The 22435-nt window shown below is 36.1% G+C and overlaps 1 protein-coding gene across 1 annotated transcript; it reads left to right on the top strand.

Annotated features, from left to right (window-relative positions):
* The first annotated feature begins 210 nt into the window (after positions 1–210).
* On the top strand, positions 211–775 carry LOC133335486 (uncharacterized). The gene is made up of 2 exons (XM_061543759.1): positions 211–240; positions 302–775. The coding sequence occupies exons 1-2, from the start codon at positions 211–213 to the stop codon at positions 773–775; spliced, it is 504 nt and encodes a 167-aa protein (XP_061399743.1).
* The last annotated feature ends 21660 nt before the right edge of the window (positions 776–22435 follow it).

Here is a 22435-nt window from a genome sequence, read left to right as displayed (position 1 = left end):
ATAAATATCTACATAATTATTTCTAAACAAACAATCAACTAATGAGATTTTAATTAACTGGTTGGGGAAAGCTAACGCAAACAAATCTGGGCCAATCATTACGAAGCCATGCGACCTATTAACTGGTTAAATAAAATACATTTTAAATAAAACACAAACCTCAATGGAATTCCAGAACAAATAATGAAATTATTTATTCAATTGTGGATCATGGTATTTTTGGTGCGGGTCAGAGCCAAGGTATTGTAATCGGCTTGAAATTAGTTAGTTCGTAAACTAATTTTTCGTTTTTATATCCCAGCCCACAGTGATACCCTTGACGAAATCTTTAAAATTTATATTACAAGATTTCAAATCGTCCATTGATTCCGAATATTTTAAGGAATTTCGCCTTATCTCACCAGAGGAAAATATTTACAATTGTGAAATTGGCAAAGAAGTTCGAGAATTCTATATTGATGTGATCATCAATCAATTGAACATGAAGCGTGAACTGTATCGCATGAATAATATGAAAGGTTGTATCTTTCTCTCGGATACTCTATTGAATCGGGTATTTCATGGTTTCTATGAAAATTTGGTGGTGAATCGTACCCAGTCCATAAAATGTCCTCTGAGGAGGGGTTCATATCTGATACGAAATGCGATAAATAAAGCAGCTCTGCCACAGTTTCACCCTAAGGGTAATTTTTCATTGATTTTACGACTGAAGGCGAATGCTATGGATCGGATTATGTTGGAGCTAACATGGCTGTATCGTTTGGCTAAGGCTTAAGGAAGAGGATAATTTGATATATTTTCTTTTGTAAAATTAATTTAAAAATAAAATTATATAATAATGGGCAAGGAGGGAGCGGGTAATATCACTGAAAAAAAACGAAAATCAAAACCCAATTTCTATTGAAAGCAGTTAAACTTCTTTGTTCACATAATTTGTAGATGTGTATCTGGTAGTCCCCATTACAGCTTTCAATTCAAAATCCATCACATTGAAACGACTATTTGTGTCTCTTATCTATTCCTAACATTCCATTTCATTTAGAGTTCACCTCTAATTCACGCAGAAGAATTGTCATAAAGGATTCAGTGATTAAATAAGATTTCTCTCTCTCTCTCTGTCTTCTTGAAAATCAATTTCAATTAATTCTCAAGGTGAATGTTAAAGCAGAATGATGGCGTGGAGGTGAAGTAAATTTGGAATTAAAACATAACAAGGAAATCACGAACGAATCGAATGAGCGAACTAGATGTAGGAAATATAACAAATTAAATTGAAACGTTAATACATCCCTTAGGTGAAATTATTTTTTTGTACTTTCCGCCACACAAAGGCCAAGACATCGTACAAAAATAATCGGTTGGCCTAACAACAAAATGTAATTGTATCGGATTTATTGCTTTTTGTTGTTCTAGGATAATTAATTTGATTTCGGAGTTTATATTGATTGCGGTTCAATTGTATTTCTTCGCTTGGACATTTTTAACGAACAAGAAATTGCCTTAAGACGTTTCACAAAAAAATTAAATAATATAAAACCAGTGAGCGGAGCAGTATAGTCGGAGGGGGCCGAATATATGATACCCTACACAACTTCCATGAAAATCTAACTTTGGGCAATATTTCGCGATATTTGAACCCTTTTGACCGACTGGAGGTCAACAAATATTACAAATATTCAGTACAGCCCCTCTAATTAATTGTTCAGATTCCCTTCACCATGGGTCGTGTTGTGATGTTCGGCTTACGATTCGAAAAGTACAAATAATTAAGTTTTCGGTCCACTTCATCCGAAAATTATTATCTGATCATCACCTAACATTTTAGGCGTTGTCCTTGACCATAACTGGAAACTCATGGGACATTTCAAAGCGATCAGCTCTATATTTCCGCCCTCCAGTGTGGCAATAGGTTACTAAATAAAATATTAATACGTAAGCACCTGTAAATATGCTTGGGCCATAATTGCGGCCTCTGGAGCGACCAGAAAAACCGACAAAAATAAAGTTTTTGGTCCATTTCATCCCCTAAATATTAACCGATCTTTTCCAAACCCATTCTACATGCACAATTTCGTGAAGATTGGTCCATAACTGTGGCCTGTATCGTGTTTAAAAATTATAATAGACAGACGGACGGACACACATGTCTAGATCAACTCAGCTATTCGAGATATGTCGATCGGTATACTTCAAGGTGGGTCTAGGACCAATATTTCGAGGCGTTGCAAACTCTTGGGCTGTACAAAGATATAATACCCTAACAACATAGTTGTGTATAATAACCGAACTTGAAACCATTTCTAATTCTAACTTATGAATACTGGGGACCAGACTATATGGATCGCATAAGGACCCTTGATCGATTAACCAATTGTTTTCGAATTCATATTATCCTTTAATATGGAGAACATCGGATCACCTCTTCAACCACCTCTTTAAAAAGTTAAACACCAAAAATCAAAGAAAATAGTCGAAATTGAACAACCACTAAGCTAATTTTCGAGTCTGCACAAAAGTTCACAATATTTGCACCTATTGCTACTCGATATTTGTTCATCCCTTCTTTCACGAAACATAGCCATTTTATTCGAGTTCCAGCTCGGTTAGGAATTGGTCTGATGTAGCCTGTCCTATGTAATGAGGCTGCCATCTATCGTTGCTTAGAAACAACGCCACCTTAAATTATTTACATTGGTTGTGGTCCTTACTTATTTTAGTGATGCCATATCCTCTGGATGGTGCTATCTTCTGTCATTCATATTTTGTATTATGCCCATGTGTGGTCTTCTTGAGAGTATAGGGGGTTTCCAAAATTTCCAGTTCAGTAGATGATAGGTCTGCGGAGACCTGTCCTAGATGATGAGGCTGTCATGTATCGTTGCGTAGGTTTTCACGAAACATCGCCATCTTATTCGAGTCCCAGCTCAGTTTGTGATTGGTCTGATGCAACCTGTCCAACATAATGGGGCTGCCATCTATCGTTGCTTAGAAATAACACCATTGGTTACATTGGTTGTTGCCCCTTACTTATTTTAGTGATGTCATTTCCTCTGGGTGGTACTATCTCCCGTCGCACCTATTTTTTATTAACCTCATGTGTGGTCTTCTTGAGAGTATAGGTGGTTTCCAAAATTTCCAGTTCAGTAGATGATTGGTCTGCGGAGACCTGTCCTTGATGATGAGACTGTCATGTATCGTTGCCTATAAATAATGCCTCCTTGAATTTTTTGCAGAGGTTGCGGCCCTTGCTAACTTTGCTAATGGCATTTTATTCTTGGTGGCGTTATCTCCTGTCATTCCTATTTTTGTGTTATCCTCATGTATGATGATGTTGGTGCCATGGTAGGCTTCTACAAATCATCGCCATTTTATTCGAATACGTCTTATGTTAGTTTCGTTAAAAATTATCCCGTTTATTCCAGCTCAGTTGATAGTTGATTTGCTGTAGACTCTCGTAGTGATGGGGGCAGCCATCTATCGTTGCCTAGAAACAACACCTTCTTGAATTTTGTGCAGTGGTTGAGGTCCCAGATTATTTTAGTGTTGTAATTTTCTTCTAGGTTGCTGTATCACTTGTCATTCCTATTTTTTCATGTGTGATTTTGTTGGGAGCATAGGGCTTCCACAAAACATCGACATCATCATCCTGGCATTAGTTTCGTCAATAAATGTTTTGTTTGTTCCAGTTCAGTTGATGATTGGTCTGCTTCAGCCTGGCCTCGGAGATGGGGCTGCCATCTATTATTGCCTAGAAACAATTGTCCCGTTTATTCCAGCTCAGTTGGTGGTTGATCTGGTGTAGCCTCTCGTAAGTGGTGGGACAGCCAACTATCGTTGCCTAAGAACAACACCTCCTTGAATTTGAATGTGCAGTAGTTGAGGTCATTGCTTATACTAGTTTCTTCTACGTGGCTGTATCACCTGTCATTATTCCTATTTTTTCACGTGTGGTTTTCTTGCGAGCATAGGGCTTCCACAGAACATCGACATCTTACTCGATTAGTCCTTGCATTAGTTTCGTCAATAAATGTTTTCTTTATTCCAGTTCTGATTGATCTACTGTAGCCTTGCGTCGGAGATGGGACTGCCATCTATTGTTGCCTAGAAACACCTCCACCTTCAGCTATGTCCACAGGTTGAGGTCCCGGGTTTTTTAGTGTTGTAATTTGTCTCTAGGTGGTGTCATTTTCTCCAGTGATTCCTATTTTCTCCAGGGATTCCTATATTTCGTGTGTTGAAGATTCACGGGGATTCGAATGCAATTAATCTGGAGGGAGATGAGGTTCGGGTATAAAAAATTGAATATGAATTTTTTAAAGTACATTTTTCAAGGCCTATCCAAGGCGTGGATTTTTTAAAGTACATTTTTCAAGGCCTATCCAAGGCGTGGATTTTTTAAAGTACATTTTTCAAGGGCTATCCAAGGGGTGGATTTTTTAAAGTACATTTTTCAAGGCCTATTCAAGGCTTGGATTTTTTAAACTACATTTTTCAAGACCTATCCAAGGCGTGGATTTTTTAAAGTACATTTTTCAAGGCCTATCCAAGGCGTGGATTTTTTAAACTACATTTTTCAAGGCCTATTCAAGGCTTGGATTTTTTAAAGTACATTTTTCAAGGCCTATCCAAGGCGTGGATTTTTTAAAGTACATTTTTCAAGGCCTATCCAAGGCGTGGACTTTTTAAAGTACATTTTTTAAGGCCTATACAAGACCTATCCTTGCAAGATATTTAGGAGAACATTGTGGGAATTTTTGTTCTTTGTAGAACTAAAGCTTCACACGTCTTCTCCCACCTTGTGAAACTAATAATTAATTATGAATATCTTCATGTTGGTATAAGTGTTTGTCTGTGTGAGTATTTGTGATTGTATCCATTACACTTTCCATCTAAATGTGGCATAAATATTTAAATATTTCATTCATGAACACGTTTATATTAAACGTGTAAATGACGATAGTTGTGTGATACAGCAGCAAGGCAATGAGGACCTACCTTTTCAGGAAAACTTCCCTACAGCTGTCATTTTTGTTTAATGGCAGAAAGTAAAGGAAGCTTCACAGTGCCAATGGCAACCAGGCAGACACAACAACGGCGAACTCAAAACACAAACACTTCACCTTCAATAGCAGTGCAAAAGGAAATGTCTGCAAAAGGAATCGGGTGAAACACCTTAAGTGTAGAATGCTGTATTCGACATATACAGCATATCAGCACGAATGGAAGTTAAAATAGTGTGTATTGGTGTGTGGAATGGAAAATATGAGTTTGAATTGGTTGCGAGTCAGCCATCAGCTGTCAATGTTGAAGCCAAAGAAATCAAAAAGAAAGGTGGCATTTATTCTCCTGCCTCCCTCTAACTCTTGATTATCACAGCTGAGGGAGTATTGTTTCAAACGTGGAAATAGTTGAACCATGTAGCGATGTTTTTCATTCCCCCCTTAAACATTGTGGCATGTAGTGGGGTGTAAAGAGGAGACACGCAAAATTGCCAACAATTTGCAAGATGAATGATAGTAAATTTAGCTAAAGAAACAAGAACAACGAAGTCAGAGAAGCCAACCCAAGCATATTGTTACAAAATCTAATTTTTCATGCACAATTTTGCCTCGTTTACTTTTTACGCCATGGAATGGAATATTTTTTATTCAGTTTTTTTTTTTGTTTTTCCTTCTTCCGCATTATTCCATGTTTCACTTCCGTTACTGTGGGTAATTTATGTAAAAATAAATACCACGACAAATATCCTTCCGTGTTGTATTGTTTTCGGAGGGTTGCGGATTTCTTAGAACCGGAACACGACATTTCCTCTAGTTATTGTCTTTCGGTATTTTTATGCCTTTGTAATTTTAATTTTTATTGCGTGTTATGGTTTTATGAAACAGTCGCCGTGAAAAAGATGTAGCGGAAATATTTGAATTTTATGTTCGTATTTTATTTCCCTCACCTAGAAGGAAGTGGGTTATGTTAGGGATATGTTAGGTTTTCCCACGTGATGATATTTTAATGATTTTATATTCCATTTTGGAACGTAAGGAGTTTATTATAAAAATTATTCTTTACATAAAAACTACACGCTTTGGATAGGCCTTGGGAATTAATCTATAAAAAATCCAGGCTTTGGATAGGTCTTGAAAAATAAATCTTAAAATAACCACGCCTTGAATTGACCTTAAAGTGAAAATTAAAATCACGCGACTAGGATAGGGCTTAAAAAATGTATCTTTAAGAAATCCCAGCCTTGGATAGGCCTTGATTTTTTTTTTATCCAAGCCTTAAATAGGCCTTGGAAAATATTTTTTAAAAAAATCAACGCCATGGATAAGTCTTGAATTTTTATACCCTTCACCACACTGCTGTACAGGGTATTATGTCTTTGTGCATTCGTTTGTAATAGGCAAAAGGAAACGAGATAGACCTATAGTTCCTTTGGAGAATATGCATAGAATCACTCTTTAAGTCGTCCGTCCGTCTGTCCATGCATGTCCGTCCGTCTGTCCATATTAAATTGTAATCAAAGTACAGGTCGCATTTTTGATTAAAATTGAATGAAACTTGGCATAGCTCATTTATTTGGCCCAAGGACGAACTCTATCGATATTGGGAAAGATCGGTTCAGATTTCGATATAGCTCCCATATATATTTTCGTCCGATTAATTAGTGCACCAAAGTCCCCATATATGCATCGACTTTCACGAAATTTGGCATAGCGTACTAAACTAAGCCTAGAGTGATCTGTGTTAAGTTTCCCGAAAATCGGTTCCGATTTAGATATAGCTCCCATATATATTTTCGTCCGATTTTAGGTAAATAGTGCGCCAAAGTCCTAAATATCCTTTGATTTCCACGAAATTTGGCATAACGCACTAAATTAAGTCTAGAGTGATGTGTGTTAAGTTTCCCGAAAATCGGTTCCGATTTCGATATAGCTCCCATATATATTTTTGTCCGATTTGAAGTAAATAGTGCACCAAAGTCCCTATATATCCTTCGATTTACACGAAATTTGGCATAGCGTACTAAACTAAGCCTAGAGTGATCTGTGTTAAGTTTCCCGAAAATCGGTTCCGATTTAGATATAGCTCCCATTTATATTTTCGTCCGATTTTAGGTAAATAGTACACCAAAGTCCCTATATATCCTTCGATTTACACGAAATTTGGCATAGCGTATTGAATTAAGTCTAGAACGATGTGTGTTAAATTTCCTGAAAATCAGTTCAGATTTAGATATAGCTCCCATATATATTTTCGTCCGATTTTAGGTAAATTGTGCACCAATGTCCCTATATATCATTCGATTTGCACGAAATTTGGCATAGCGTAATGAATTGAATCTAGAATGATGTGTGGTAAGTTTCGGAAAATTGATTCAGATATCGATATAACTATATTCGTCCGATTTTACCTAAATCATTTTCTATAAATCGTTATCTACAAATTTGTCCCATGGTACGCAGACGACTCTAAATCTGCCCGAATGAAATTAAATTTATCAGTCCGAGTTTTAATTCAATCTTTGGATAGGCCTGGAATTTTTTTAAAACTTCACGCTTTGTATAGGGCTTGAAAAATATTTCATTAAAAATCCCAGCCTCTAAAATATGCCTTATAAAATATTTTTTTAAGAGTACATGAAATATATGTATATGCGTGTTATTAACCTCACACATACATCATTATAAATAATTCATGTCCCAACATAATTGTAGGAAATATAAAAAGGTCATGAATAGATAATTGGAACATTATTTTCCTTCCTGCGGTCACCCATAATGTTTATCTCTCCTTTCTATGCTCCTGTCGTTTACACAAAAAAGCGGTTAAGTGTCACTAACAACTGTCGAGTTTTTCTAAGCCATTTACTTGAGGGTCTAGGCCTCCTGCCGCTTGACATTTTGCTTGACCCTTTTCAATTGACATCCGAAGTGTAAAATTGACTCATAACAAGTTGTTACTGGCCCACCAGGAAGAGTGAGTGCGAAAGAGAAAGGTTGTGAGGGAGGGCTGGAGTGAACACTAAAAGCTCCACAATCACTTCTATGGGTAATGACACGTGTGACATATGCTGGGAGTTAAATGCGACAAATTGTTGTTACCCACACAAAAAATTAGGGCAATTGAAATGACTCTTTGTTTGCGATCGGGTTTTTTATGTTCGGAGATGGAGGTAAAGGTATTAAGGATTTTCACCTTCAAATCTGTTCTCCACCCGATTTTGTTTAATCTAATAGCACGTCGGAGAAGGCATCATTACGAATATATTTTTAAGTCTCCCAGAGGCATAATAATGGCAGAGCACAGCAGAACAAACAATCAACACATATGTTGGTGTTGTAAAATGCGTCAGCATTTTGATTTGATACCCGACCTGAACTCCGCCTCCTGGGGAGTTAAGAAAAGTATACAAAACATTTACATAAAACAAATATGAAGGTAAACGTACTACTCTCCCTCTAACATTTTCCATACGGAGCCAAAGGGTATTGTGGACGAATGAGTGAGTGAGTAAGTGATGAAGCATGCCTGTGTTCGAAGTGACTGCAATGCCAAAGTACTTGCCATGGGATTTCGTTGGAAAATCTTCCGAAGCCTTTAAATTACATGTTCCTGTAACTGACACATACTCCTACATCACATCGAAGGAACGAACTTTCGCATGAATATGTTGAAATATTTCAAATGTCAGTAAAATTGGTAGGCAGTGAACATACCATGTCCATATGGGCGTTATGTGCTGCTGAGGTGAGTTCTATTACATGGATTGAGGCATGTTCATGAAGGATGCTTTACAGGCAAATCGAAGGTTGTTGATGATGTGTACTAATTTTGTATAACAAACAGGTATATGATGAGGATGGGAGGGTTTGAATTAATTTAAAGAAATTGGGTGTCGATCAAACTTGAAATTGAGAACATCTAATAATGCGTTAACTATATCGGGGTTAGTTATATGCACACTAGACTATATAGATTTCCTATAGATGTATATGGAGACACCCTTCAGTCTATAAAAATTCCATTGCTTTAAGTTTGCCTTTGATGACTGGAAGGGTACTTGGCATACAACTCGACAATGACGACTCCATTTGCCACATTTTTCTGTTTACGCCTTGGATAGGATTTGAAAAAAATATTCTTTAAAAAAGCCACTCCTCGGATAGGTCTGGAAAAATCCTTGTTTAAAAAATCCACGCCTAATGTGGGCCCTGAAAAATTCTTGTTTAAAAACATCCTCGCCTAATGTGGGCCCTGAAAAATTCTTGTTTAAAAAAATCCACGCCTAATGTGGGCCCTGAAAAATTCTTCTCTACAAAATCCACGCCTAATGTGGGCCCTGAAAAATTCTTCTTTACAAAATCCACGCCTAATGTGGGCCCTGAAAAATTCTTCTTTACAAAATCCACGCCTAATGTGGGCCCTGAAAAATTCTTCTTTACAAAATCCACGCCTAATGTGGGCCCTGAAAAATTCTTCTTTACAAAATCCCAATGTGGGCCCTGAAAAAATCTTCTTTAATAAATCCACGCCTTGTTTGGGCCCTGAAAAAATCTTCTTTAAAAAATCCACGCCTTGTTTGGGACCTGAAAAAATCTTCTTTACAAAATCCACGCCTTGTTTGGGACCTGAAAAAATCTTCTTTACAAAATCTACGCCTCGGATAGGCCTTGAAAAAATCTTCTTTAAAAAATCCACGCCTTGTTTGGGACCTGAAAAAATCTTCTTTAAAAAATCCACGCCTTGTTTGGGACCTGAAAAAATCTTCTTTAAAAAATCCACGCCTTGTTTGGGACCTGAAAAAATCTTCTTTAAAAAATCCACGCCTTGTTTGGGACCTGAAAAAATCTTCTTTAAAAAATCCACGCCTTGTTTGGGACCTGAAAAAATTCTTTAAAAAATCCACGCCTTGTTTGGGACCCTTAAAAATATTCTTTAAGAAATCCACGCCTTGTTTGGGACCCTTAAAAATATTCTTTAAAAAATCCACGCCTTGTTTGGGACCTGAAAAAATCTTCTTTAAAAAATCCACGCCTTGTTTGGGACCTGAAAAAATCTTCTTTAAAAAATCCACGCCTTGGTAGGGACCTGAAAAAATCTTATTTACAACATCCACGCCTCGGATAGGCCTTGAATAATATTCTTTCAAAAATCCACGCCTCGTATAGGCCTTGAAAAATATTCTTTAAAAAATCCACGCCTCGGATAGGCCTTGAAAAATATTCTTTAAAAAATCCACGCCTCGGATAGGCCTTGAAAAATATTCTTTAACAAATCCACGCCTCGGATAGGCCTTAGAGTAAATATTTCCGGGTACATAGGTGCGTATGATTGCTGACACAATGTATACGCCACCACATAGCTGATTTTCATTGTAACAAATTATAGGATTTATTTAAAGACCTATAATAATGATACGGTAGCAATTCTACTGAAAATAAACAGACAATTATATAACCATGAAAATTACAAAAAATTAAACCACAAAAAACAAACTTCCTACTCATTTCGAAACTCATTAAATTGCTAAGCTAAAATAATACAAATTTTTATTGTTTTTATATATACATATATTTTGGTGTGAGAAAGAAAATATTTGTAATCCATGTACATAAAGAGTATGTGTATGTATGTGTGGTTAAAAGTCTGAAATGAGATTATGGCAGAACTCAACCGAAAATTTGGTTTTTAATTAACACCACAACAACAAATCAAATTAATTTCAAATCCGCATAACGAAGACGGAGATTTTTATTAAATTAATGGAAGAGATTTTCCGCAATGTTTGGGTTAAAACACAGGCACACACAATCAGGGTAAAGAGATGCAGGTAGAACACTTAAATCACTTAACAAAATTTTTTGAATAATCTGAAGTTTTTAAACAAAGACAGACTCATTTGAAGAAAATAAAGTTTAGGTAATTTAAAATAAATCATAAACAACGATACTCCCTACAACTTTTTCTGTAACAAAAGTCCGAATAAAGCTCGCCATACAACCCTTGAAAAATGTTGCCCTATAATTGAGACCAAAATAAACAAAAAAAATCTTACAAAGGAAAAAAAAAACAGAAAAACAATACCTTGGACAAGGCCACCATATACGCATACCATGTAAATACCAACATACATACATGGCATGTAACCATGGTCAAGTATGACCGGGTACCTCAGCTCTCTGTCTTCCTTACCTACCTTCAACAACCAACCAACAACACCACCACAACAAAAAACATGAAAACAAACAAAAGAAATTCAAGTTTATTTGTTAGGATATAAATATGACAAGTCTTTTCAAGTGTCATTGTCTTGTGTTTTTAGGAATTTTCTACCATGCCATTGTGTGGGTGTGGGTGAGTAGCCACCTCATACCATCAAATTTTCTTTCTTTGTATTCTCAGCTTGAGTCCTCTAATAAAAAAGGAACCCGAAATCATAAAAGTTTTGTCTTTTCTTTATATCTCTGTTTTTATTCGGATTTTTTTTTAATTTGTTGCTAGTACCGAAAAAAAGTAACTCAACAAAACTCCTGCAAGAGTTTAGAGGCAGTTTTTTTTCTTATGTGACATTCAGACAGGTGGAGGCAGGTAGGGTAATTTATCTTTGCATATTTCCCTCTTCGTGATATGGAAGTAGTAGCCGTAATTGTCATAGTTACCTATTGTCATAATCATAAAAGCCGAATATATTTCGGCTGCATCGATATTTTGCTGTCGTTCGAAGATGTTTATTCCTCATTGCACAGTGGCTTTAAATATAAGGTAGGTAACTTACTCACATAAATCGTAAATTTTTAAGTCTATTCTAGGCGCGGATTTTTAAAGATTCGTGTTTCTAGGTCCAAACAAGGCGAGGATTTTTATACCCTTATGTCTTTGTTCATATGTTTGTAACAGGCAAAAGGAAACGAGATAGACACGTGGTTCCATTTGAGAATATGTATAGAATCTCATTCTAAATCGATTTATGCATGTCCGTCCGTCTGTCCATGTTAAATTGTAAACAAAGTACAGGTCTCATTTATGATCCCATTTGGATGAACAGCACACTTATTTGGCTAAAGAACGAACCCTATTGAAATTGGGAAAAATCGGTTCAGATTTAGATATATATATTTTCGTCCGATTTTATGTAAATAGTGTACGAAAGCCCCTAGATTTCCTTCGATTTGCACGAAATTTGGTACAGCGTACTGAATTGAGTCTGGAATGATGTGTGCTAAGTTTCGTGAAAATCGGTTCAAATTCAGATATAGCTCCCATATATATTTTCGTCCGATTTTATGTAAATGGTGCACAAAAGTGCCTATATATCTCTCGATTTGCGCGAAATTTGGCACAGCGTACTGAATTGAGTCTGGAATGATGTGTGCTAAGTTTCGTGAAAATCGGTTCAGATTTAGATATAGCTCCCATATATAGTTTAGTCCGATTTTCCGTACATGATGTACCAAAGACCCTATATATCTTTCGATTTTCACGATTTTTGGTATAGCGCACTGAATTAAGTCAAGAATGATGTGTGCTAAGTTTCATGAAAATCGGTTCAAATTCAGATATAGCTCCCATATATATTTTCGTCCGATTTTATGTAAATAGTGTACGAAATTTTGTATAGGGTACTAAATTGAGTCTGGAATGATGTGTGCTAAGTTTCATTAAAATCGGTTCAGATTTAGATATAGATCCCATATATATGTTCGTCCGATTTTATGTAAATGGTGCACAAATGTGCCTATATATCTCTCGATTTGCACGAAATTTGGCACAGGGTACTGAATTGAGGCTGGAATGATGTGTGCTGAGTTTCGTGGAAATCGCTTCAGATTTAGATATAGCTCCCTTGTAAATAGTGTACGAAAGTAAATGTACAATGTACTGAAGTTACTATAACGTTACGTGTGTCATGTTTTCTTGAAATCGGTTCAGATTTACATATAGCATTTATATATACTTTCTTCCGAGTTTAAATTCAGAATTAGATATGGCATAACTTCCATATATAATTTCACGAAATTTGGTATACACGGTAAACATGAATTGTGAATCGAGCAATATTTGACGTGTGTGCTAGGTGTTCACACCGATTTGCCGTGCGCACATCGCTTAAAAATTTTTAATTTTTCGATGTGCGAGCTCTGGCCTGGTGTGTGGAATTTTGTCATTTGTTGAGTTTCGTGCGGACGACAAATGACAAATGTTTTTACACATATTCTACTGTGTGGCAAATAAAAATGTTTTTTTCCGGAATAAAATAAAAGTATTTAATACATTTATATTAAATAAAAATATTTCGTATTTTTTCCGTCATCACTATCGCGGTCCATCTTCACGCTTCAAAAATAAATATGAAATGAAGTTTAATTCCATATATAAGTTCACCTATTCATGTTCATTGTACACCAAGTAATCAATGAGTTCCTGATTCCTAGTGTCGTATAAGTAGTGCCAACACGTATACGCTCTAGTGTATTTTCAATATATCTCTATATGAGCATATAAACTCCTCAATGTTTTCTATGACTAAAGGAATTTGAAAGATCTGTTATGGATGGGAAGGGTTTTTGGAGCACATTTATGGAGACAACTTCATGTATAGATGTTATTTTATAGTTAGAAAAACCTATGAAGCTTCTTTTATAGAATGGGAACTTCCTTCATGATCACCATTTGTATGCACTGCATGACGTTATTCCCCCTTTAAGTATACCATGACGTATAGCTAACGTCATTAGGTATACGCCATTGTGTATTTAAAATTAATTTGCTTTCAGTTCTTATTTTACTCATTGTGATTAGCATTGAAATTCGATTTTCATTGTTTTTCTATTACAAAAAACATTCACAATGACAATCCGGCTTGACCTTTTCCACTATAAATTCTCCTCCTCCCACTCCGCCATTTTTCACTGTTGCACAAAATAGAAAAACTAGCCCAACATTTGAAGTAGGTAAGGCAAGGCAAAAAACAAAGCCTAAAACTTTTCTTTTTGAACTGTCCAAAAATAAACACATTTATTATTTCCTCCATTCCCAAGAGTCTGCAAACATTTCGATTCCAAGATCTCTGAGGGGAACAAATAATAATCAATAATAACGAAAATTCTGTTATGGTTTCGATTTCGATCTGCCCTCCCACATATCAATTTGTCTTATACTAAGTCACTGCCTATTAACCTTTTGTGGACATCCTCTTAACATTTTTTTGGTTTACGGGGGATTTTCTTGGCTATCATTGGAATTTCTTTTGTGTGTCATTCCCTTGGTTTTTCCATTTGATTTTCTTTAATAGTTTCTTTGAACTTTTTTGTTTTGATTCGGTGGCGGAGAAGTGTCCCCAGTAATTCTCCATTGTAATCGAGCGTGGTGTTGTGGTGGTGCTACGCTTTAAATTTATGTTTATCCCTATGCTGGTTCTGTTGGTACCATTTTGTCATTGTTTATTTATTTTTTTTTTGTTTCTTTTACGAAAATTAGTTTTGTCTGATGCCACTGAACCTGAACACACAGAACAAAAGGCGATTGATGCCTTTTTTTCTTCGGTCCTGTCCTCAGGATTTATTAGTGATCTTAGGGTTTTTACATGAAGATACATATGTTTTCTTGTAAAGCGTTTGACTTATTTCTTGGGATTTAAAGGTTCGTATTATTTATTATTTGTTTAGAATAACCTGACACTTGGCAGCATATGGTGCAACAGATTCAAAGGCAGCGAAGCAAAACTTTTAACAAAATGAAACATGTGTTCGACAAGTAGGAAAAATGTTATTTGGTAAAAGGTAAAGGCACCAGGATAAAAACTGCACTAATCGGAAAAAATCTTTTCTTAGCATTAGAGAACAATCTATAGACAGTCTATAAAAGAATGACTCTCACAGACTCTTTATAATCGTAAATATACAGATGATTCTTTAAAGATCTTCTGTCTATAGAAGTTCTCTTGGTGTTTCAGTCTACTGATGAAGTTTAAAAGAATTTTAATCTCTATAGAAGTGATCCATAAAAGGCCTCCTATCCATAGAAGATCTTTAAAAATATTTTTGCTATGAAAGCCAGATTTTAAATATATATTTCAAGGCCTCTCCAAGTCGTGGATTAAAAAAATGCAAGGCCCATCTAAGGCGTGTATTTTAAAAAAGAAAGAATATATTTTTCAAGACCTATCCAAGACGTAGACTTTTTCAAACATAATCCACACATTGGATTGCATATTTTGTTAAAAAATCCACGCCGTGGATTGATCTTAAGAACTATTTTTTTTAAAAATTCCAGGCATTGATTTTAAAAAAGCGTTGAAAAAATATTCCTTACAAAAAATTCGCCTTTGTTATGCCTCGCAAAACTAGCTTTTTATAGAACGATTGTTCCATAAGCCGAGCTAAAAAACGATTTCCAAGCGCGTCGGTCTTGTGCGCATCTCCTCCAATTCGAAAGACCACGTTCCACGATGTTGTTTTTTACTTGGTCTTTCCATCTGATTCGTAGCCTTCTCCTTCTATGGGAAACATTAGAAGGCTCGCTTTTATATGCGTATAAATTGTAAAGCTCGTTGTTCATTCGACGCTGATATTCACCGTCGGTGCAGATCGGCCCGTAGATCTTTCGGAGAATTTTTCTTTCAAACACCCCAAGAGTGGCCTCATCTGCTTGAGTTTGGTCTGGCAGGAGGTGGCCTTGTTTCTAAACTGTTTACTTAGACCATAATAGCACCTGTTGGCCATCACAATCCTTCTCCGAATTTCAAAACTGAAGGTATATAAAATCTTTAACGACCTCGAAGCTGTAGTTCTCAAGTACCACAGTTGGTCCGAGTCTACTGGATGTCTTGCGCGTTGATACCATCAGCTTGGTCTTCTCGCCGTTTACTGTCAGACCCACTTTGGCAGACTCTTTTCGATTTGTTCAAGGGTGGATGTTACCGCTCGCAATGTTCGACCCATTATATCGATGTCATCGGCGTAGGCGAGTAACATGTGTTGTTTGGTGTACAGAGTGCCATTTCTGTTCACCTTTGCGTCTCGTAAGACCTTTTCCAGCAGGATGTTAAAAAGATTACACAACAAACTGTCACCTTGCTTGTCCGATAGGTCCTTTCGGACTTTAGCATCTGACCATCAGTCTTGAATTGTTCGGCTGGTAGCCCATCGGCTCCCGCTGTTTTATTGTCTTGAGCCGATTAATTGCTTTTATTACTTCATGACCTCTCCATTTTTGTTAGGTGGTATACACTCTATACCATCATCTCTTATTGGTTCTACGGTATCTTCTTCACCGCCACTATTTGATATCAAAAGTTTTTCAAAATGCTCCCTCCATATCCTCAGCACGCTGTCTGTATCTGTCACCAGGTTTCCTTCTCATCTCTACAGGTTTGATGTTTTGATGTTCTACTTGTTGGTAAAATGTCCGGAGGCTGACTCATGTACATCTCAATTTACTCACGCTCACGTTTTTCTTGTTCTTTCTTCTTTTTTCTGAAATCACGTTTCTCTTCTCTCATTTTCCCCATCATCACATTACGTGTTGCGACTGTCTGCAGGATTGCCTCTGTACGCTGCTTTTTTCACATTAGTAGCATTACGACACTTCTGATCGTGCTATGGGTTTCTTGGTGGTGGCTTTTGGTACCCAAGTGTTGCTTTTGCTGCTGTAGGGAGTGGGCAATTTTTTGCCATTGTACTTCTATACTATTATCGGAACAAGAAGTACTTTCGTCAAACAGGATGGTATGTTGAGCGGAGTAGTATTCGGCTACCTGTTGTGTTTGCAGCTTTTCGACGTCGAGTTTCCGTTAAGACGAGTGCGAACATTGGCTGCTGCAAGGTATTGGTCCGAATCAATATTCGCTCCTCGGCTCGATCGAACGTCTAATACACTGGATGAATGCCTTCCGTCTATCACAACATGATCAATTTGATTTCTCGTTGGTTGATCAGGAGAAATCTTGGTAGCCTTGTGTATATCGAGATGCTTGCTAACTACCGTGAACTGCCACGAAGTCAATCAACCTCATGCCGTTGTCGGATGTTGCTTCATGAAGGCTGAATTTTCCGATGATATTTTCCCCTCCTAATCTCCTAGCAGAATTTTAATGTCATGACCAGGGCAGCGATCATATCGCTCATTTGCTGCAAGAGAGGCATAACGTGTTTTTCGAGTTTTCGATTGTTCGCGTTTCGATTGTTCGAGTTTTCGATTGTTCGCTATAATAGACATCATGTTGTGTAAAAAATGCATATTCTAATTGAGAAGCGGAAGAAGTTCTTCTGTCCCATATAAAGAGTAAGTAAATTGAAAACATTTTCTGCAAAATAGTTTTTTTTGAGTTATGCCTGTTTAGCAGCAAATGAGCGATATGCTGTTTCTAGGCACTAGTAAAATATGTCTTTGGTCTGCTCATCTTTGTCTTCGGTCGGAGCATGGGCGCAAATAAGACTGATGTGGAAGAACTTCGCTTTTATGCGGATTATAGCAATTCGCTCATCCGCTCGAGTGAATCTGGAGACGAGGTTTTTTATTCTCCTATTAACCACAAATCCGCAGCCAAATTTATATCTCGTTTCATGACCAGTCCCTTTTCATCGCATTTCCTGTAAGGCAATAATACCGGCTTTGTACCAACGTGCAGATTCGCAGAACGTGGTCCTTTATACGTTTGCGGGGGGTTGTCAACATTTTCTTTGCTTTTTTAAAGTAGGGGAGTTTTTCGAGTGTGGGCAACTGATAAATATATTCTTTAAAAAAGTCCACCTCCAGTATCCAATCCGTTTGCTCTGATTTTTCACTTTACTTTTTCTACAAATTAAATGTGCCAAGGGGAGGAAGCCCAGATGAATTATTTTGCGTTGCCAAGATTATGTTTACGGATATCTGTTAATAGTATTTACTGATGTGGGTAGGTATTTTAAGAATAAACTTCAAGGTCAAGGTTGTGTAAACACAATGATGGTGTAAATGAATAACTAACTTGAGAAGATGAAGAAAAATCTATGAAGAGAAGAAGTTGTTCGAAAGCATAAAATATTGATTGGCAATACATCAGAGCGTATGATTACTGACACAACGTATACGCCACCATCGTGGCTTATTAAATATTTTTTTTTTTAATTTAAGATTAAATTATTATTTCTTCTTTATTTTAATAAATGTCTGCTACATTTTATAAAGAAAATTATTTTGTTCCGCTTTTTAACTAATTGACATATTGATATTTCCCTCTACCTCCTTCCTATTCCCATTTTAATATGTCATTATATAATGTTAATGATAGTGTCCTTCATTGGACTACTTGACAAGGAAAACCCAAACTATTAAAGCATTTTTTCTCTTTTGTTCTTGCTGACATCAATTTTTTAATTTCAAGGCTAGAAGGACTCGCTGCCACTTCTGCTGCCGCTACTGCTTCGACCCACTTGACAAAAAAGGGGGTAATGAACTAATAAAAATAAAATTGTGTTCATAACTTTGTCATACAATGTCAGTGAAGCACTTAACAATGTTCGATGCCTGGGGTGGAGGAGAAGAAGAGGTGGTGGTGGGGAACATATTCAAAGAGTGAACAATTTTTTTTTTATATCGAAAGTTGTGTCGATAATGGGGTTTTTATTAACATTCTCTTTGCTAGACCAGTTCGTATGTGCTTAGTTACATATATAATATTTACTGTGTTGTCTGGCCAGGCTTTATTGTAGTTATTTTTTTGTTACAAATTCATGCATTTCAAATCAATAATGAAACGAAATATTCATATTGTTAAATATAATAAGCAATTGATTAATTTGACAAATGTGTCTGTTCGAAAAGTAATAATAGAATATGTGTAAATAATAATAAAAATTACCTTGGACTGAAAGTAGAATGAGCTACTAGAATTTAAGGGTTGGTCTGGAAGTAAAAAAAATCGCTGTAATTTTTCATTTCAGGTTCTCTGAGAATAAAGGACCTCGATTTAGTCTTTTTTGTTTACATTGTGTAAATGTAACTGCCCTGCTCAATTTTGTTTTGCAGGTCGTACCCGTATTTTTTCAAAGGTCCTACATTTTAACATTAATGTTTCTGATAACAAAATCACATGACAAAAAATGTTCAAAGCAGTTTAATTTTTTTAGTAAAGATACATATGAAAGTCCCTACCAATTTTTAGGTATTTTAAATGTCATAGCCTCATTTTCCTAATTATATAATATAATCATAATATATAATCCCTTTGAACCTTACAGACATTTATTAGAATAAGGCAAGACAAATTTAATTTCGTTAGATTGTTCTTAAAAAGAAAAAAAAAGAAAATAATGTGCAACCCATAGTGGCGTATACTTTTTGTCAGAAATCATACGCTCTGATGTATCCACAATTCATACTTTAAAAAATCTAAGCCATGGATAAACCTTTCAGAGTAAAAAAAGAAATTTTTGTCGAAATAAAAATTTAAAATTTTTTTAAGTGATTATTTATACACTTTCGAGTCGAGCTTGATGATCTAAGTTTTGCAATGAAAAGGAAAACCAGGAGAAGAACCTACGTACCCGCCATTATGCGACGCGTTTCGCCGTTGGTTAAGCGGCTCATCAGGCATATTGGGCTATGTGGCTTTGCAAAGGTCGTACGTTGATAACTTGTATTTATTCCGCCCTGATGCGAAACTTGCATATGCGAATTAAATTCAAATTTGTCAAAGTTCGACATTTGTCTTCATTCTAGGGACAGTCCTTTTCAAAGCAGATTTTGTTGTAGCGATGGATAATTAATCCACACACCTACAATTGCTTCCATGGTATACACATGTTTTTGCGCAACCGTTTTTGGAAGTGTGTTGATGGCTCAGAACGTTAAGTGGTCTGGCAACATTTGTGTTGCAGGCTTTCCTTTTCATTGCAAAACTTGGATCATCAAGCTCGACTTAAATGATCACTGCCCTTACAAGGCAAGGCAAATTCAAATTAAATTTTTGTATTTAAGATCATTCAAAGGCACAGAGTTTAGAAGAAAACAATTTTTATTTTAACCCTCGAACAGTTTTGTCCGTCTTTCAGCAAAAACAAAAACATCAATTGTAACGGTACATAAGGTAACCGAAAAATCGCAAAGAAAGAGAGTAATTTTAAATGTCGAATATATTCGATAAAAAACACTGAAAGGGTTAAAAATAAGTCTTGATAGGCCTTGATAATGTAAACTTTAAAAATCCACGCCTCTGATACGCCTTGAAAATGTAAACATAAAAAATCCACACCTCTGAATGCCATGAACTTTTAAACTTTAAAAAATCCACGACTCTGATAGGCCTTGAAAATTTAAACTTTAGATCTAATTCTACGCCTTGTATGGACCTTTAAAAATTATTTTTTAAAAAATATACGGCTTCGATAGGCTTTATAAAGGCCAGGCTTTGGATAGACATTGAAAACAACTATTCTTTATAAAAAAATATTTTATATAGTATATAATTGTTTGTGTTTAAAACGAAAACAAATATTTAATGACCAATCCATAATGGCGTATACGTTTTGTCAGTAATCATACGCTCTGATGTATCCCCAATCAATATTTTATGTTTTCGAACAACTTCTTCTCTTCATAGATTTTTCTTCATCTTCTCAGGTTTGTTTTCCATTTACACGTTCATTGTAACCTTGAACTTAGAGTTTACTTTTAAAACACCTACCCACAAAAGTAAATATAATTAACAAATAGCTGTAAAATTAATCTTCAGCAAAGCCAAACAATTCATCTGATTTTCATCTTCTTCATAGCTCATTTTCATTGTGGAATTTTAAGCTATGTGTATTTGTTGCATTATTTTAATTTGGATATGCCTTACATAGATTTTTGAAAGGATACATTTTCAAAAACAGTCGTAGAGTTTGACAGTTTTTTTTTCCTAGACTACCGGAGCAATAAATGAGAATTTCTAAAGACTATTGGAACAAAAACGAAAAAATGAATGGATGAAGTCTGGAGCTTGTATCTTTTAAAGACACTGGATCCTTCTGTAGTGGTATTCTATACTAAGGATACCTCGCGGAATTTTCATAGCCAGAAGATCTCTTGTGAAACCTTAAAAACCGGAAGATATTCTGATAACCATATTGGTTTTAATATGGACATATCTCCATATACAGAAGACCTATTGTATCAGCTATAATAACTAACTATTCCATATAAGTCTTCTTTAAACGAATCCTAAACTCAAAAATCTCTTCCACATTAAACAGGACAGACGTAGCAATAACGACAAGTTCCCTCCGATTGTTGGGGTATGCTCGCGTAGTAGGGTTCGTCACAGAAAATTTATATTGAAGTGAGCGAAAGTAAAAGATATAATTTTTTAGATTTCAAATTCAGACTACTTAACTTTATGAAGATACTTACATTTATATACAAATCCCAGATACTTATTTTACTGCGATTGAAGTCTGCAACGCTCGGCTCTGATCTGTTACTGCTCCGGTACAGCTCTCAACAAGTATGGCCCCCAACCATTTCATAACATTACATCAGTCATTGTTTCTAGGCAACGATAGGTGGCGGTCCAATCACCTAAGACAGGTTGCAGCACATCAATCATCTACTTAACTGAAATAGAAGAAAAAAGCAACTGTCATTTTAACCCTCGGACAGTTTCGTCTGTCTTTCAGCAAAACAAAAACATAACGGTAACCAAACAATGATTAACGAAACAAAGAGAGAGAGAGGCAAATCGAGTAAGATGGCGATAATGTGTGAAAGTTTTACGGGCCCAAGAGAAACACATATGAGGATAATACCAAATAGGAATGGCAGGAAGTAGCGCCACCTACATAAAAATAGCAACAGTAAATTAGCGAGGACACCAACCACTGAACAAAATTCAAGGAGGTGTTATTTCTAGACCAAGATAGATGGCAGCTCCATCATCTAAGGTAGTGTACATTAGTCCATCATATACTTAGCTGGAATAAAAAAAACGATTTATGGAGCTCAAACAAGGTTTAACTGAAAGATGGCGATATTTGGTTCCAAGAGAAATAACGGAAGTAAAATTTAAGAAGCCGCCTAACATTCTCATTATCAAACTTTGTCATCAACATCAACACGTGCGGATCTGCTACGGCTCCGGTGCGGTTAGTGGTACTACATGGAATCTTTATTTCGGACCTTGTTTACAAGTTAACGGGACCATGTTTACATCTTCATTAGCGCCCTCACAAAGGGGTATTTCTAAATCGAATTTAAATTACCTGACAAATTTTTGATCCAAAGACACGTGGTATCTAAATCGACCATTTTGCTGAGGCACATTTTGAATTGAACGATAAGTATATATCCACATTAATCACAAGGCTTTGAGTGTGAACTCTTTCTGCATTTCCTCTATAGATCGAACTCGATCCACAATAGGCCTATAATGGATAGAAGACTTTTTAGTGATATTCTTTAGAAAATTCGGAGATGATAA

The sequence above is a fragment of the Musca vetustissima genome, unplaced genomic scaffold (assembly GCF_032173495.1).
Source record: "Musca vetustissima isolate MV318-11 ecotype Yass unplaced genomic scaffold, APGP_CSIRO_Mvet_v1 utg9639, whole genome shotgun sequence".
Lineage (NCBI taxonomy): Eukaryota > Metazoa > Arthropoda > Insecta > Diptera > Muscidae > Musca > Musca vetustissima.
The sequence above is the reverse complement of the archived record's forward strand: the minus strand, read 5'-3'. Positions and strand labels throughout refer to the sequence as shown.